This window comes from Acinonyx jubatus, chromosome B4 (assembly GCF_027475565.1).
Source record: "Acinonyx jubatus isolate Ajub_Pintada_27869175 chromosome B4, VMU_Ajub_asm_v1.0, whole genome shotgun sequence".
NCBI lineage: Eukaryota > Metazoa > Chordata > Mammalia > Carnivora > Felidae > Acinonyx > Acinonyx jubatus.
Window position 1 is genome coordinate 109,584,177 of NC_069387.1, and position 19,011 is coordinate 109,603,187.

Genomic DNA, 19,011 nt, shown 5'->3' on the forward strand with positions numbered 1-19,011 from the left:
TCTCTCTCTCTCCCCCACCTCCACCCTTCTCAAAATAAATAAACTTTAAAAAAAGAAACATTTTCAATATTAAAGAATATATATATATGGCATAGTGGTCTTTTAAGAACATGTGTTTTAGACAAAGCCAAAATTTGAACATATTAGTCTATGGTCTAGAGCTAACCTCTACACACCTTGACTTTTTTTCATCTGTCAAATTAGAGTAATAATTAATAGAGGTGAACATGAAATAATACATGTAAAGCAGGTGGCACAGTATCTGGCACACAGTAAGAATTCAATAAAAAGATGCTATTGCTTTAGACAAAGTTGGGGCTCATGTTGTTTACGTGTTTGCTCATTCCCACCCAAGAGTGACTTCTTTGAGGCCGGGGAACAAATCTCAAAAATCTTTATGTCTATAGTACCCTAGCATAGTGACTGGCACACAGCAGTTGCTCAATAAACTTTAAAATAAAAAGAAGAGAAACAAAGTCTAGAGATGCATGCTGTCCAGTATGGTAACAAGATGTTTCCATTCAAATTAAATAAAGCTTAAAAATTGTGTTTTTCCGTTGTACTAGCCATACTACAAAAACTCGTAAGTCCCATGTGGTGAGTGGCTACTGTGTTGAACATCTAGAAAACTTCTATCATCACAAGAAAGTTCTATTGAGCAGTGGTGGTCTACAAACTATGAAAGCACATAATTTAATGCATCTATTATTCAACATAAATATGATTGGAAAAACCTACTGAGTTCAAGGTACTGTGTTAAGTTATGGTGCTATCAGTACGTAAGATCCTCAAGGGAAGCAGTCTAATTAAAAACTGTACGTGGGAGTGGGGGGTGGCGCCTGGGTGGCTCAGTCGGTTAAGCATCTGACTCTTGATTTCAGCTCAGGTCATGATCTCGTGGTGTGTAAGGTCAAGCCCCGCATCGGGCACTGTGCTGTCAGCAGAGGGATCCTCTGCTTGGGATCCTCTCTCTCCCTTTCTCTCTCTGCCCATCCTTGCCATCTCTCTCTCTCTCTCTCACTCAAAATAAATAAACTTAAAAAGAAAAAAACTATACATAGGTAGCATATGCATCACAAGCACTATATTTTCTTCACCTTTTGGACTGACACAGAAAAAAAAATTAAATCACAAACACCAAGAAGGTTACTAGAAAAGTGGCTGTAGTCAGTGCCTAGATGCCCTGGGGTTGAGAGATTCTGCACATGCAGAGCACGGAACGGTTCACCACCTCGGGTCTCACAGGGTCTTCAATCCCCACAACAGCAATGCACGTAAGGCCGGTGACAATATCATTTTCATTATCCCACTCGGGTTCTGGTTCTCCTGCTGGGAAATCTCTGAACGCAAGACATATGGTTCTCAAGCCTTCTGAAGCCATCGGTTCAATCACTGTTTTTACAATATCATCACGGTCCCTTGGTCTGAACACTTTTGCCTCACCATTAGCACTCAAGATTTTGAAACACCTAAAAGGAAATGTTGAATCCAAACATCAATAATTAACAAAAATAATGGTTAATGCCACGTAAGTGAATGGGAAGGGCTAGAAATCATGGGATCTGACAACTGGAATTTAGAGAAATTATGTATGCTGTATTTCTACAGACTTAAATTACATTCACTTTTCACCCTCCCCTTTACAAAAACAGTTCTAAACTTTTATGGTTCTCATTTGATAGTTCTCCACTTTATTAGTTACTCTAGATATTCTCTAAACCTTCTCTTTTGGAAACGCAAGGCTTTTACATTTTTGCAAAGAACCCCTAGTGGCAGAAGAGAATACACGATACACCTGTCCATTCTGGTACAGAATGAGGCATTAACTTTAACAAAAAAATTCACAAATATTCTTCTTTTAAAGTAAAAAGCCAAGTTCAATCAACCCCTTACCTGAGATGTTGTTTCATCACCTATATTGTTTTAACCATGAAAGAAAAAAAATAACTTGTTGTTAAAATAAGCATTCTATTGGAAGGAGAGAGATAATGCCAAAATAGTTTCAATTTCAGTGACACTAACTACAAACTTTTAATTATGTAGTAAATAAAGGTCACACTATGTACTTCCCTATTTAAAGTTTATTTTTCATGACTCCTTTCTCTGCTCCTCTCCCTTGGTGATGCGACCTCCTCCTGTTCTAGGCAGGTGACTGTCAAATCCACATCTTCTGTTTTGATGGTTTTCCAAAGCTCTCCATCACTGCTCGGGAACTCCATTCAGATGCTGTACCAACACCTAAATCTACTGCATGCAAGTCTAAACGCTGCCTTTTCAATATTAACATCAACGTCAGCCCAGTAATTTCAATGTAAATCTTAAATCTCACCTGAACACTTCCTTTTTCCTCGCCACTTATATATGATCAGCTCCTGAGTCTCCTGTTTGTCCTTGTAACAGTCTCCTGAATGGTACCTCCTGAATGGTGCCTCTTCTTTCTGTTCCCCCTGCTACTGCCTTCTTCAGGCTCTTACTTTGAGCTACAGCTATTGTAATAGCTTTTTAATTTAATTTATATGTCTCCAGTCCATCCTTTCTTTCCCCCCCACTTCCTGATGATGGAAAACATACTCCAGTTACATCAGCTGGCCCACTTCCTTTTTACTGCTCAGCCTAAGGTGTAAGAGCCCCATGACAAAATGTAAATATCACTGTAGGACTAGTTACTGTATACTTATTATCTATCAGACTCCTAGCTAGATGGTTCACATGCATCATTTTATTTCACCGTTGCAGAGTTGGTGGTCAAAAAGCCTGATCGGTTTTGATTCAAAAACCTCCCTGTACCACCTATCTGGTATTCAGCAAGCCATGGATGAGACAGATTTCTAAACTTTCATACTGAAATCAGATAACCAAGTGTATAGTTAAGGGAAGAAAGCTCTACGTGGTGTGTGTGTCACAAAACCCATTATTACCCAGCTGAACTGTGCACCTAGATACCTCCCCAATATGGCCAGCATATTCCCACCTCCTTCCCTTTGATGTGGCTTCCTTTCCCTTTGTGCTCTTACTTTATGCCAAAACCTTTCTAAAGTGCCACATGTTTGGAATAAAAGACTCTTAAAGTTAATCCTACTTCTGAGATTTCTTTAAAAAACAACGAAGTGTCACATCCTTCTTAAGAATATGAACTCATCCTAAAACTGTACCTATCTGTCATATGCTGCCTTTTCAGTGATTTATTTACAGACCTGTCTCTTAAACTTGTTAGAGTACAATCTGTCAAGTATTCATTAAGGTTAATGCTGGATTATAATCTACACATAAGCAAATTAAAAGTAAAAATTTTTTAAACGTTATAATTTCAAATGAGCTTTAATTTTCCAAAGCTGCTTTTAAATTGGTTTTAGGGGTGCCTGGGTGGCACAGTCGGTTAAGCGTCCGACTTCAGCCAGGTCACGATCTCGCGGTCCGGGAGTTCGAGCCCCGCATCAGGCTCTGGGCTGATGGCTCAGAGCCTGGAGCCTGTTTCCGATTCTGTGTCTCCCTCTCTCTCTGCCCCTCGCCCGTTCATGCTCTGTCTCTCTCTGTCCAAAAAAATAAATAAACGTTGAAAAAAAAAAATTAAAAAAAAAAAAATTGGTTTTAAATTCTCTACTTCTCTCTGGAATAAAGGAAACCAAAATAATTGCAACACCTGTAATAACATATAAACACCAGAGAAATTATACATAAATGTGTAATGTCAAAACTGAAACTACTGCTCTGTAAAAGGACAATAAAAAAGAAAGATAATGACTCAAAATGACAGGAGATATTTAAATATGACAATGCAGCAGCATAAATATGAAACCTGATTGGAGAATTCTCAAGATCTACTAGTTTTAATGCTTTGCTGTTCTAAAAACTAATCTATAATTCATCCATCACATTTTTCGAGTTCACTATCTACAATGCTGCGTTGAAGATGTAAACTTGAGTTTTTCTTCCCAGGAGGCTTTTATTTTTCATGATCCTCTATAACCACGGAATCAACATGTCTAAAAACAAAGAGCAAGGTTTACTTTATAAAGTCCACCAGATTGAAAGTAATGGGCAGAGTTTCCCTATAGAAAAATACTATGAAATAAAAGAAGCTGAAGTATGAAAATGGCAGAACACCATGGGCAAGTATCTAGATACCGTTAAAATATACTGGAAAGCTCTGAGGTCCTATCAAATGCCTGATGTTCACAAAAAAATGAAATAGCAACAATAGCAACATAGTAGGTATTCCATAAAGCAACTATAGTGAGCAATTTATTCATCTAAGCATTTTACTCTTACTTTTTCAGAATTATCTCAGATGCACCCTTGCTGAATATTCGATAACTTCCATCTGAATTTTTCAGGACAGTACTCATGGACTTCCTAACAGAATTGAAGGTGTAGACTTTGTACAGTGCTTCTTCTGGGATTTCATTTCTAACATCCTGATAATCTCGTTTTAAATCCAAAAGAAGTCCCAACAAGGCACATTCAGTTTTATTACCAACATGACGAGGTAATCCACCCTCTTTCTCTGGTGGCTATAAGAGAAAAAGGTTTAGAAGCTAGTATCATCTTGTTTCTCTATGACAGTTTAATTTATAATGTAAAATAGAATGCGACATTCTAAAACAAAATTATATAGGAAACTTCTAATAGCAGCATTTCAAAGAGGGACACAAAAAGGTACAGTAGAAAGGATCTCTGGGGCAAGAATGACATGAATTCCAATCTCAGCCCTGCCAGTTACTAGCTATGTGAATTTTTGGCAAGTTACCCCACTGCTGTGGTCCTTGGCTTCAGCATCTGGAAAACAGGTGCACTTATGACCCAAGAATTAAGTGAGATAAGGCATGTAAAGCTTACAGTTGGTTCTTGACACATAGTGGGATTTCATAAATTTTAATTCCTTTCCTTTTCTCTTCCTGTTTTCATTGAACATTTACATTAACTCAAAATTCGGTCTACTTTACAAGTTTTTTAACTTAAAATAAAAGTAATGCATTAAAATAGAGCACTGTTGCCTTAAACATACATAAAAGCTTTACTTCTTCATAGTATCTTCCCAAATACCACCTTATATAATTGCCACTGCACTAATAAGGGCAGATGTGATAGCCTTTACTTAACAATTGAAGAAAGTGAAGCTCGGACTTTTAGCTAGTAAAAGGCAAAGCTAGATCCAGAACCAAGATCCCATAACTTTTCAGTCCAATAATCTAATTCATGCATATCTTCACTAGACAACTTGCAATATCAATTTTGTTCATGGTCTTCCTCCATAAATCAATAGAACACATACCAACTCAAGCAATTTCATACTTCATGTTGTAAATAAGACTTTTAACTTGCAAAGTTAAAAATATTTTATTTTAAGGCAGCACAAAGTCTAGAATTACTTTACTGAGTTAGTTTCAAAAGGTCTAAGGATGACCTCAGGGGTAGGATCTACTGAGAAAGCAAAGAGAGCATATGGCAAGCATATATAAAAACATACTCAGTTGAAATCTGGCTTCAAAATTTTCTCTAGAAAATTCTACAGTAAGATAATCTGGACTTTCACAAAATAGGCTTAGTAAGAATTTAAAATTAATAACTTGCTCTGGTTATAAGTCTTGACAGTTTCTAAACATGGGACATTCAAAACATAGGAGGAAAATACAAGTAAATAGAAGATAGAAGTCCATCAACAGATCTTACTCATAATACAAATTGTATCAAAGAAACTTATATTAACTGAACACATGACTTTTAAAAACATAACATAATTCAGTTCTTCAATTTATATATAATAAGGGTAGGTCTGAAGAGCTACATATAGTCTAATCATTACACATTTAAAAATTAATTTTCATATATAAATTAATTATTAAAGAAACCTTACCAATATTTTTGATGTATAAGCACAATTCACAGAAATCCCTGTTACAAGATAGGACAAAATATTTGGTGGAATAGCTTCTGGTTCAGGAATCTTTTTATAATGTTTTTCATTTATGTAAGCTTGAACAACTGTCATCCTGTTCATTGTCAATGTCCCTGTTTTATCTGAACAAATAGCTGTAGCGTTTCCCATGGTTTCACAAGCATCCAGATGCCTTACTAAGTTATTGTCTTTCATCATTTTCTATGGTGACAAAAAAGAACAAAAACAAAAACCTAGTTAAGCTACATACAAAACTAATCACCTCATTACACAAAATTGTAAAATGCTTTAAAATAAGAACAAAAACTCCCAGCTACATACAAATACACAGTATAAAGCACCAACTGGAAGAATTTTAGTATGTTTGACCTATTCAAATAAAGCTAAAGAGCATACCAGTTTTCTGTGGTTTCAATCTTTTTTTTTTTTACCACTATATAACATAATCTGGTAAATGAATACAGATACCTGTACTCATATGCAAATCATGTTGACTATATGCCCCCAACAGCCTCTGTAAGTGTCTTCACATTATAAGAGCATTGACAATTTGTATTCCCAAGTACAAAGGTACTTACAACCTTGTAAAAAATATATTACATTTAAGGATTAAGTCTCCTTACAAAGTGGAAAATAAATCACCAAGGAAAAAGTAGCTTTATCAGTTAAAATACAGAGCCTGTGGGCACGCAGTTGTCTCATTTTTTTTTTTTCCCTTCTTTTGACTCTGATAGATTGACATAACAGATCAAAACCAGAGTGGGTCTTTTTTATCCTTTCCATATACTAGACACCTGGTATTCTCATCTTAGGATAATCTCCTCCTCTAATTTACACGAACAAAAACACACACTTTCTAAACAACCAAGAGTTTTCACAGTAGCCCCAAAAGGCATTCGAATTAAAATGCTTGATATTTCATTCTCAAAAATGAAGAATGGGTTAAAAACCACACAGAGCTGTTTCACCAAGTATGTTCTGTGACTGCTAACATGCTAGATACTGCAAGAACTGGTTCCTGGAAGAAATAAAAATGGGGAAGAAAAAGGTGTACCCTCTGAAATTACTTACGATTTGCATTAATATTGATGCAAATATTAATACTAAAAAAACTAAGTTCTACAGTGAAAAAAAGTTGTTTCATTTTGCAAAGTACTAACAAAGCATCCATAAATACGACACAGCTCCGTGAAAAAGAGCAGTAATTGGTAACATTTGGGCTAAACCATTAATAAAAGCCTAAAGAACAGTAGTTACAATGCTCTTACTCATTTTCTATTAAAGAAATGTAAATTCTGCCTACATCTTTTGATCAACTGAAAAATTAATGTTATTGGTGACTATCAAAATGAACTGACAGTACTGATAAAATGATCATCTAAAACTTATTTACCCCAATTATTTCAAAATATCAAAAAACAGGACAAATAGATGATTACACTTCATCACCCTGAAAACGTTTACTATTTTATTTTTGAAACGGAAGAAGTTAAATGGCTGAAAAGAAAATAAACCCAAACAGTAAGCAAAATATTCTTATCCTAATAGGCTTATTGCAAAGCATGCTGGAATACTGAAGATCAGAGCGCTAAAGCTGAAACTGTTTCTTCTGTTGCTCATCACCATCACTACTGCTTAAGGAGAAGAGCTAATTAACATCAGAAAATTGACAACAGAAGCATTCTTCCATTAAGTATAATTTTACCTGCAAAGTCATTTTGAAAGATCAAAATTATCCAAACTAAACCTTTCTAAAAATCCAATCCACCATTTCCATTTAAGATATAAAACTAATAAAAATAAATTAATAATTGTCAACCAGATGACGACTTTAGTAAACAGTAGTTGGCAAAGGTGTCAAAGCTCAGGTTTAGAATTCTACCTGGAAAACAAGAATCGAGCTTCCAGAGGTGACACCAGGAGACACCTGAATAAAGTAAGAGCAGATGATCCACGGGAAGAACGACTGGGCCCTGAAGTATGTGACAAACTACAGGGGGGCTGGTGACGCTGGACCAGAGGGACAGAGGTACAAGATGAGCACCGAGGGGTCAGCAGGGCCACACTGCCTGGGGCCTGCAGGCTACGGTGAGCTTGGATTTTTCTAAGTGTGACGAGAAGCCACTGGAGTTTTACGCAAGGAAATAACATGGGTGGATTATATTTTAAAAGGAGTCTGCCTACTGTGTGGAAGCTCGGCTGTGTTGTGATGAGGGCAGAAGAGTGGAAACAAGGAGGCCTTAGAAGCTTGGACTTGGAGAGAAGCCTCTTGGCTCTTGTCCCACAGGTGAATGACAAACACTTGAATTTTACAGATGGGAAAAAGGAGGCAATGTGACTTGCAACATAACTATCATACAGTGAAAATTAAACTAGAACTTTGCCTAGCAGGGTTGCACTGAGTGTCGTGTCCAGGCTGCCCTGGGAGGAAATACAGAAGTCTTGATGAACAGAGACCTTCACCTTGGGGAGTGGGGGGTGGGAAAGGGAGAGGGGGGTGGGGGAGGGGCGCGAGGGGAGGAGGAATCCTGTGACAACATTTCTAAAGGAAAACTAAATTTATGGAAAGCTCCTACTTTCAGAACCAGGAAAAAGAGTAACCAGATGTGAATTTTCTCCACCAACTAAGGCTTTAAACTTAGTAAGTGTACTTAGCTCTTTTCTGCTTACCTTGACAGAATAAGCCAGGGAGATGGTGACTGCAAGTGGAAGGCCTTCTGGCACGGCGACCACTAAAACTGTAACTCCAATAATGAAGAACTTCACAAAATATTGTATATAAATTGGCGTGCACTCGGCAAGCCATGGTCTCTTCTGAACCCAGAACGTATCAATTACAAAATATAACACTAGAATGATAACTGTGATGGCAGACATCAACAAACCTTTCAGTATATAAAAAAAAAAAAAAAAAAAGAAAAGAAAAGAAAAAAGTTGTGATTATTTCAGTAGTCCAGACACTACCCATTGCCAATTACATATTAGCCACTGGAAGAATTACCATGGGTTAGATAATACTTACTTTAACTTCTTTGATAAACTGTTACCTTTTTGTTTTGTTTTTTCTTATACCTAACTCATCATTCAGCATTGTCAGATTTAATTTCTGCTTCCAAGTCTAGCCCTGTCCCCGGGAGAACTGGTAGAAAAGCATTTATGATTCTTTCCTAGACTTAATTGTATCTTCAGCCTTCTACTAAAGCTAAGACAAAATAACAGGCAATGACAAGGAAACACCAAAAGCTTAGAATAAGCGGGCAGTTTACATGTTGCCAACTGCTTAATGCTGAACAAGAAGCTGGTAAAAGTCTGATCAATGGGGAGACTTGGAATTAAACATTCAACCCTATTTTTTATTAAAAAAATACATTTTCTGAATTATTTTTTTCATCTATCCTTAGTGCTTCATTAAGTTAAAAAACCAAGAGTTAATCATGTTTTACAAACCATTTCCCTATTTTGTGGACTATTTAGCCTTTTACAAATGAATATTAAAAGATAAGACAAATCCACATATCTGCATCTGATAATCCAACCCAGTGTCTGCTACCTATATCACCACCATCTAAAATCCACCCTTTTCCCCAACATGGAGTCAGTATTACCATACGGCTATATGTTACAGGAAGCAAATATTTGCTATTGGAAAACAAACTTATTGAGAACAGAAGCAAAAACCTCACTTTTTCCGACATACTCCTAAGAAGCAGAATTATAGAATTTAAGTGATTTTAATATATGCTGATTTATCCACATGTGATCTTTCATACAGATGATACTGTTGGAGGGCATGCTCTGTTTTTAGCTAAAAGCTCTGCTTCCGCTTTTTCTCCCCCTAAAGAGTGTAACAGGTGTTTTCTAGGGGTGCCTGGGTGGCTCAGTCAGTTACACATCCAACTTCAGCTCAGGTCATGATCTCACAGCTTGTGGGTTCGGGCCCCACGTCGGGCTCTGTGCTGACAGCTCACAGCCTGGAGCCTGCTTTGGATTCTGTGTCTCCCTCTCTCTCTGTACCTTCCTCTGCTCACACTCTGTCTGTCTCTCTCTTCCTCTCAAAAATAAACATTAAAAAAATTAAAAAAATAAAATCGTAACAGGTGTTTTCTAGTGAAGATAGTAATTTAGTAAATTTCAGCTTCAGCAGGATGGTGCTCCAACTAATCCATTCAATTTAACTAAGCTGTAAGTTTTAGAAAAATATATACCTAATTTTTTTTCATAGTCAGTAAAAAGATGAGAAAATGGGTGGTGAAATTTCTTTTTATTAAAATGTAGCTGGGTACCTGTACTGAGTATCTTAACAGCCCTCTCTCTATTGCTTCCAGAAATCCTGAGAAATTCAGAGATGAGAGCATGGGCTTCTGAATAAACTGGGCAGACTCGGGTACTAATCCTAACCCGACCACTTATTAGCTGGTTGACAGAGGACACCTCTTTCCACGTGAGATGGGGTAAGAGCCCCCCAAGCTGCCATGATATTGTGAGGATCTGCAAGAACTCAAAAGACCTGGTATATTGCGGATAAAAGTGAAAATACTTTTTAGCTCCCCTTCCACTCACAAAAGCAATGATTTGTAGCCTTAAGTGGGTCAAAAGACGATTTTCAAGCATAAAGCCAGTATATTTTAAAAGCAAAACACCGTATTTTCTTGTTTATCATACCTGCTTTGCCAATCTGAACAGCCAGCTTTGTAAGCTTCCCTTGTAAGACAGATTTTTCCTTTTTTGGCAAATTTGCTTTCTTTTTGTCTTTTTCATCACCATCTCCACCTTCTTCACTCTTCAAAGGCTGCATTTCCATGGCTGCACCATCCTGGGCTTTTGCTACATTTAAGAGCAAATATAACCTCACTACATTTTAAAGGCACCCATAACTACTAATATTTTGAAACAATTTTGAAACAAATCAGTTTCATATAGGAACTAGAAAAGATTTAAACATTCAGCTTTGGGTATGCAGGGTTGTATGTCTTACTTTCTCTGGCATACAGACAAATGTACGCCAGAGAAAATAAGACAATAGTGACACTAGGTTGCGAATCTTCATACCAGACTTGAGAATGTTGTGCCGGTAACAGGGATGAGGCATAAGAAGAAACATAGTCCTTAAACCGAGAACTAAACACCAAACCATTTCTCTTCCCTTGTGTTGTGTTTGATAAGACTTATCCCAAACACTATAAAACCTGCCCACGTGTGACCATAATGGAGAATGTTATGTATAACCACACAGATAGAGAAATGTACGTGTGTTTACAAATCTAAATAAATGCAAAAAACCATTTAAGTTGTATACTTTGTTTCTTACAGTTTTCCTGGCAATAATATAGTAACCAATGCTAAAATACTTGACGTGCTTAAGCTGAGAGTTACCTCACATCTGGATTTTTCTAAGTTTACTACCACAAATCACAGTTAAAATCTTATTACCATTGTAAAGGCAGCATGACTAAGGCACTGGCAGGAAGAGGCGTTAATAACCCAAGTTAACATAAACTGATTGCCCTTGCTACCTGTCTCCTACTTTTGGATAAATACAGTCCACGGTAGATACATTTTTGGATACAATGAAAACAAGCTAACTGTACTTTTAATCCTTGCGAACTCACCTTTGTTGCGATTCTCAATAGCTCCATCTTGTTTCTTATCTGTAGGAACAAAATGGGAATTAAAGCTTTCCAAAAGAAATAAAGGCAGCCATGCTAAATTGTGCGAAGGCAGTCCACATCTGTGTAACGGCACTGTTACACCACGGTGTGTGCTGGTACAGATTAGAAAGCATTTGGCCTGTAATGACCCGCTGGGTCAATCACTCCCCAGGCTCAACCGGAAGTACCCCAATACATTTTGGGGCACCTATTCTTGTTTGGATTCTCTGTAAGACTTTACTCCTTTATATGCTCTAATGAACCCAGAAATAGTACAAGAGGTTTCAAACTAAACACACATATAATTCTCAGAAAGTAGAAAACAGCAGGGGTAGAGGGGGAGGGAGCAATGCCATCAAGAAAACAGGCACACGAGAGAGCTGTGAGGAAGAGGATAGCAAACACCAGGTATACAAGACAGAGGAGATGCAAGTAAGTAAACCCGGAATGTGCATGTAAAGAATAGGCCAGTGAGGCCACCAGTGACGGGGATTCCCCAAGTTAGCTTAAATTTGGACAGAAGAGAAAGATGATGATGTCTGCAGCAAGAAAATCATCAAGAAGGGAATGAGTCTACTGTTCGGAGCAGGCAGTGGAATACTGAAAATGGCAAAGAGAAGGCAGAGCCATTCGCCTAATTTTTCTTCCAACTTTTCTATCTAGAAGAGTGATCTTGAAACTGGGAAACGTGGAACAAACAGAAAGGAACAGATGCTCAAGATAGATGAGGAGACAGTAAGAGAATATCTAGCTACTTTCAACGAGCTCTGAATCTGGAGAGATACCAGACGGCTACATTCCAGACTAGGAAGGAAACACAGACAGATTACCCTGAACCGCTTTTGAGTAACGGCCAAAGCCGTCAAGGGAATGGAAGAAGGGCTGAAGTCCACAGATAGAAAAATGTCCTGTTCTGTGAAGAAAACAAATGAGTAACACAAATGAAGAAAACAAAAGAATAAAAAATGATACACAATGAGTTAGATGTTCATTCCTGGGAATATTTTTTGATTGGATTAACAAAAAAACAGAGGTAAAAGATCTCAGAAAAAATAGCGTTTATTGGAAAAGACACTGTGGGGTGAATTATAAACAAAGTCATGATACAAACTTCCCTTCCTTTTCAAACAGGGTCCACTGACCTCAGACTCCTATAAATTAGGATGCAGCACAGTGTATGGTTAAGAGCACAGACTCTTGAGCCAAATAAGCAGGTCTGATCTGCCACTTACTAGATCTTTGACCTGGAGTAAGTACTTAACCTCTTTAAGCCTCAGGTTGCTCATCAATAAAAAGAATAATGTCTTTCTGTCATATGGCTGGGAGTATTAAGGAGATAATGCACATAGCATTCAGTAAATGGCAACATTTAAACTGCCTTCTACTCTACCTTAAGCCTAGGGAGGTACAGCGAGGGCTGCCATGAAGACTGGGGACAGGAGAACTTACGAGGAGGGTCTTGTTACGTTCATTTGCAGTCACCACTTTTCAGATACACTTTTGTTTGAACTAAAAATTTCAAAACTGAAGACAAAACCCAAAGAACAAAACATCCAAATATCAAAAACATGGTTTTAGCAAGGTTTTTATTTTAGAAGAACTCAAAGTGCTTGTGTGAAAGAGAGAAATATGGGCTTACTATCTTAGGTAAAATTAAACAAATCCAAGTGGTTAAGCCACAGTAAACTGCTGTCAACCTGAAGAGAAAAACCTGTAGAGGAGCAATCTGGAGTGGGAGAAAAGGGTAGTACAGCAGATACTTAGAAGCAGGCTGGGGAGGGCTTTTTCAAAAAAGTGACATGCCCCCAGCTAAGTAATTCTGAGCTGTCTCCTTACATACGACGGAGTTATTACTTGTGAGATCCTTGTGCATATACTATGGTTATCAATTTTTGCTGAGGATAGATCACTTGTAGGGATAGCAAGCAGATACAATGGGTCAAGATCAAATTTCTAAAAACTTCCTATCTAACACTTTGGACTAAATGTAACAAAATAGACATAACAGGTGTCAAAGTAAAGTCTTCACCTTATATCCAAAATCCAGCTACTTAAGTATGGACTGGGAAATGTGAAGAGTAGAAAACCTGAAATAGATTAAAAGCTCACTGAGGCCAAAAGCTATCAATGAATTTGCAGAAAATATAACCAAACAGGAAGTTAGAGTTTAATTCATTTTGCTGGTCAGATAATAGAAAGATGCTAAAACTAAAGAATAAACAGAACAAAGCCAATGAAAGTGTTCAAGGAGATGGTGAATTTGTCTGGCTATGGTAAAGGGGACTGACGTAGTCACTAAAGGCCCCTGATCGACTGTAAAGTCAAGAAGAAAAACTGAGAAATGGAGAGGACTCCACTCCACTCGAAAGCACTACAGTGCGTAATTAACTTTTTGTACAACTTTTCATATCAGAACTTCCTAAGAGAAGTGAAATTTTTGTACCAGTCCTTATAACCAGTTCCCTTATTTCCAAATACCGATTCTCAAAGAAAATTGCTTATCTTACTTTTCTTTTCCTTTTTCTTTTCATCTTTCTTCTCTTCCTCTTCACCTCCAGCTCCAAGTAAGGTAAAGATAATTCCAGTCTGAGAATTAACACCTACAGCAGTAACTACCATTCTTCCAGAGCCTTCCATTACATGAGTACCTATGACAGAAAATTCGTTATGGATTTTTTCCTCCCACTTTCATATTTCAAATTTTAGTCATATTGTCTTTAATATCTAGTATGTAACAAGATAAACTCAATAAGATATTAAATAAAGCCTAAATTCTTATGTTTAAGGTTTAAACTCTGTAATCCATGTTATATGAATTCAAAGCTCACTCCACCACTCATTTATCGCCATGTGATATTGGGCAAATTAAAATACCTCAATTCCTCACCCATAAAATGAGGATAATAGTACCTGCAGTTGATAAAAACAATGAGAGTCAAATAAGCCTACAAATAAATGTAAAGTGCTTTGCACACTGCCTGGAATTCATGGGGGTTCAAGGAATGCACATTATTTTTAGTTATAAAATTATTACAGTGATCATTATTGACATTTCTCTGAGAAAAACAAATGTCCCATTTACCACACCCAACCCCAAACCTGTACCTAAAGCCAGCTTTCATCCCAGCCAGTCTACATTACTGTAACAGCCTCCCAGCTAGTCTCTGTCTTTCCAGTTCATCCTGAAGTCAGTTTTAATCTTCCTAAAATGTGAATGTTATCATAATTGTCTCATGGCTCAAAAACCTTTGATTCTGCATTGCCTACTGGATTAAGTCCAAGGTCTTCACCTTGAGACCAACCAACCTTTCAAACTTTCATCCACTACTCTAACATAAAATTCCATTATAGAAAGCCTGGGAACAAGGATGGGAACACTGATTGTATTCTGACAATCCCTTACAACAACCTTGCAAGATGTTAGGCATTATTATTCCTATTTTCCCAAAGTTACACAACTATTAAGTGGCAAGACAAAGATTCAATCCAGTCCTGTCTGGAGACAAAGGGCATATTCTCCAACCCTCTCCAAAGGGTACTGTTCTCCAAATTGTATATCCACATCCCTGCATCTTTCCTTACTAATTAAAAGACTTCTCATCTCTCTACTGCAATATTTTTGTGAATTTTAAGTAGCTTTCAAAACCAACTCTTTTTTCTGAACTCTCAACAGTCTTCTTTATAGTTATCACATATTTCCTTGATCTCCTAGTTTACAACCATGTGGAGGACAGGTTCCATAGCCCCTATCACCATCTAATAGGCCAAGTCAATACACTGAGGTTATTTGTTAAATAAAGTCATAAAGCATATGTACTTATTCCAGAAGTTATAAACTTATATTTGTCTATTAATTACTGGGGAACTTCTCCAATGTGAATTTTTTAGGCCTCTGGTTTTCTTGCTTTTTAAAAAAAATCTCTATTCTGAATATTTCACTAATTATTAGCTTCTCTGCCAGTGAAAAGGCAAGGGAAACAAGAAATGAAGTTCAAGATAGTGAAATAGTATTTAATGAGGAACTTCTACATGTAAAAGACAATTTCTTTCTTCTGACAATTCAGTCTTTTGGCAGATTTCAATTTTTTATGTTCTGTTCCTGCTTACCACAGGTAATCAGATGATGGCAGTTAATGTGCTCAGGCAAAGTAAACAGTTTTTGTTCTGGTCATATCCCCATGGCTAACTGAATAACTGCCTTTAAAAATCTAAATTTAAAAAGCCAAGAACAGCAGTGAGAGATGGCATCATGAGAATAAATTTAAAAATAAATGCATTTTATGTTTTTTATTACATTTTTGGAATAGGGAAATAAATGCAGAAAAACTTTCCCACCCACATTACGATAAGGGACTCTGCAAAGTTATTTCAGTCTTTTCTTAACCATGGAAAATTTACAGAGTTTTTGTGGTACCCTTGGTGTGTTAGGGACCTGAGTCGACATAAAGCTTACTAGCAATCTCTGTTAAAATAGAAAAGGACCAACGTTCAGTTAAAGAACATCAACCTGAAAAGCTAATAAGCACTTTGTAAATGAGCTGGATGTACATAAAAGTCCATGCAGTATATATGGCAAAATGGCAAGAATACCATCTCAGGTTGCCAAATATCATGGTCCAGACAGTCTACGGTGGTGAAGGTATGATTTGATTGCTTCCCTTCCTTGGAAAAACTACAGATTTTTATTTGGTTAATAATTATAGTTTCTTAGAGGTATAGCAAGGAGTAAGTAAAATGAGTATACGTTATACTTAAATACACCATACTTACATATCCAAGAATATTTCCATCTATTTGAAATGAATTACAACTACACCCATGTAAAGAAAAGGCTAAACAGAATGTTTTTGGTAGAGCAGGATTTTGAAGGTGTACGTACAAAATCCCAAGATATTTCTGAAGAAGTTAAGTCTGTTGTAATTGGGAACGCTACCCTTTTATAATGGTGTTTATAAATGCATACATATGTAATTACTCTGATTTTTAGTGGTAGGATGTTTTGCAATAAGCTTTTTAGGCACATGTTTGCCAGTCTTCAAAAGGTAACAGTTAAATTTAAATATACACCTGGAAGTTGTGATTCTCACTTAGCTCATTCTTGTCACAGTGACTCTGGTTTCATTGAAGCCATGTTCAATCAATCAAAACATAGAATTCACAAAGAACTGAAAAATTATAGCTGCCAAGTTATTACACAGTTAAATCAGCAGAAATCTCCTTAGACTGTATAAAATGTTAGCCCTCCACTAACATCTGAAAATGATAATAGAAGACAAATAGGCAACCTTCTGCTTGTTCCAAATTCTGGTATAATTCGATCTAATAAACACATGTAAACAACTGTCCTACAGGCAATTTTGTAAATTCTATAAAGAATACTAGAAAATTAAGAATAAAAACCTGGAAATCCAACGTAAAAGAACTGGCATACTTTTGGAGACAAGCTCACGTGACATTTTAGAAGGCTGCCTGTGAATCTTCCCATCATCCCTTCCGTTTCATTTCTCATTAACCTCAGGTCAGGCTATCACAGTTACTGTTACAAGAGCCTCCCAAGTTGATACCCAGCTCCCCATTTCAAATAGTGCCCTCACCTGTACCAATCCTCTTCATTCTCAGAACATGTCCTACTTGTGTGCAAATTCAATCCTCCCTAGTACATGTGGTGCTACTTCTGGGCCTACTGTTGATTAGCCATGTGATCTTCAATAAATAGTTTATCTCAGATTTATTCCTTGACAGTTAAATGCGGGAGTCGGATTAGACAAATTTTAAGGATTTTATCGGTTCCTTAAAAAAAAAAAACACAACAAAACCCTATCCTTTATAGATCACCTTAGACAGTTCATTAATTTGCTTTAAAAATACAATCATTCTGGGCGACTGGGTGGCTCAGTCGGTTGAGCGTCTGACTTCGGCTCAGGTCCTGATCTCGCTGTTCACGAGTTTGAGCCCCACATCAGGCTCTGTGCTGACACCTCAGAGCCTGAAGCCTGTTTAGATTCTGTGTCTCCTTTTTTCTCTGCTTCTCCCTGGCTCATGCTCTGTCTCTCTCTTTCTCTCTCAAAAATAAACATTACCAAAAATAAACAATGAAAAATAATCATTCTTTAATTTTACACATCAACAGGCCTTAAGAATAAATGTAATACAGGAAAACACAACAGAAGTCATCAGGCTTATATTTTAGTTTTATCACTAACTAACATCACTGACTCTCAAAATCTCTTGATTTTTTTTTTTTTTTCATGTTCCTCATTTGTAAAATATGACTCTGGATTCAAAGACCTCTAATATCTCTGGCAATAAGATAATAATATCTCTGGCAACTTAGAGGAAAAAAAAACCCAAAACAACTCCCTAAGGATTATAAGGGTAGAAGCTAACATAAAATACAGAATCCTTCACCATGTAGGCTCTTAGGCAAAACTGTTTGCTGACAGTGGAAGAGAAAAAAGTTCAAAGATACAAAAGCAATTCATACCTGATAGAAGTAAGGGATCCTTATCTAAAGACTTCTTGACATGATCAGATTCACCAGTCAATGAACTTTCATCAATTTTAAGATCATTGCCTTGAATTAGTATGCCATCAGCAGGAAGAAGATCACCTAAAACAAAGAGCAACTGTAATGCACACTGTAAACAAGATTACAATGACTTTACCTCTAACCTAAAAGGGGTTGCTCTTTTTCACTTACCGTATTTCACCTGAGCAATATCTCCAACAGTAATGTCAGCTACAGGTATCTGAATGACCTGACCACCCCTGATGACTGTGAACTTCTGTTCTTGTTCAATTCGACTCTGCAAACCTCTAAACTGTTTTTCCTTACTCCAGTCATTGAAAGCTGTTACTAACACCACACACACTACTGATAAGAGGATTGCAGCTCCTTCAATCCAACCAGTTTCACCTTCACCTTCTTCCTCTCCAACAGAAACTTCTCCACAAACTATATGAAAAGAAAGAAAATGCTTATCAAAAAAAGATTCTGAATTGATGGCAAAGACAAGCAGTAAGTTAATTATGATGTTTACATACCTTGCTAATTTTACTCTAAGTACCTTACTGAACTCAAAGCATTCCATAATGGCAAGAATGCAAACTACGTCAATTTCAAGTTCCCTGCATATGAAGATTCTCACCCTCAGGACAGGGAGGCAATCTAGGGCACTAAGATAAGCATAAGGACACTGAGGAAGATTAAACCTCGGCCTCAAGGCAAGTTCTTAATCTGTCAACACCACCTACCCCAGAGTCCTGAGGATTAAAGGAGAGAACATTTGGAAAGCAGGTAGACCAGTGACTGAGAAAAATGGTTAATGCTATTAATTATTACATATGTTAGACAAGATATACATGAAAACCCACGAATCATGCTTACTTATTGTATAAATTTTACAGGAGTACAAGCAAAACTTGGTTTCCATAACATGAAAAGGTAAGCAAAGTGCTACTCAATCC

General features: G+C 37.0%; 1 protein-coding gene across 4 annotated transcripts in view; it reads right to left on the reverse strand.

The window, feature by feature from the left end:
* Positions 1-19,011, reverse strand: part of ATP2B1 (ATPase plasma membrane Ca2+ transporting 1) — a 130,549-nt gene that overhangs the window by 28,487 nt on the left and 83,051 nt on the right. For all 4 annotated transcript variants that reach the window (XM_053226590.1, XM_027071116.2, XM_027071115.2 and 1 more), the window contains exons 4-12: positions 18,245-18,499; positions 18,029-18,154; positions 14,052-14,192; positions 11,506-11,544; positions 10,559-10,720; positions 8,567-8,781; positions 5,855-6,097; positions 4,270-4,511; positions 1,232-1,469 (exon numbers count right to left, since the gene is read on the reverse strand). In XM_053226590.1, coding sequence (XP_053082565.1) covers positions 1,232-1,469; positions 4,270-4,511; positions 5,855-6,097; positions 8,567-8,781; positions 10,559-10,720; positions 11,506-11,544; positions 14,052-14,192; positions 18,029-18,154; positions 18,245-18,499 — 1,661 coding nt within the window. The remainder of the gene's footprint in view (positions 1-1,231; positions 1,470-4,269; positions 4,512-5,854; positions 6,098-8,566; positions 8,782-10,558; positions 10,721-11,505; positions 11,545-14,051; positions 14,193-18,028; positions 18,155-18,244; positions 18,500-19,011) is intronic.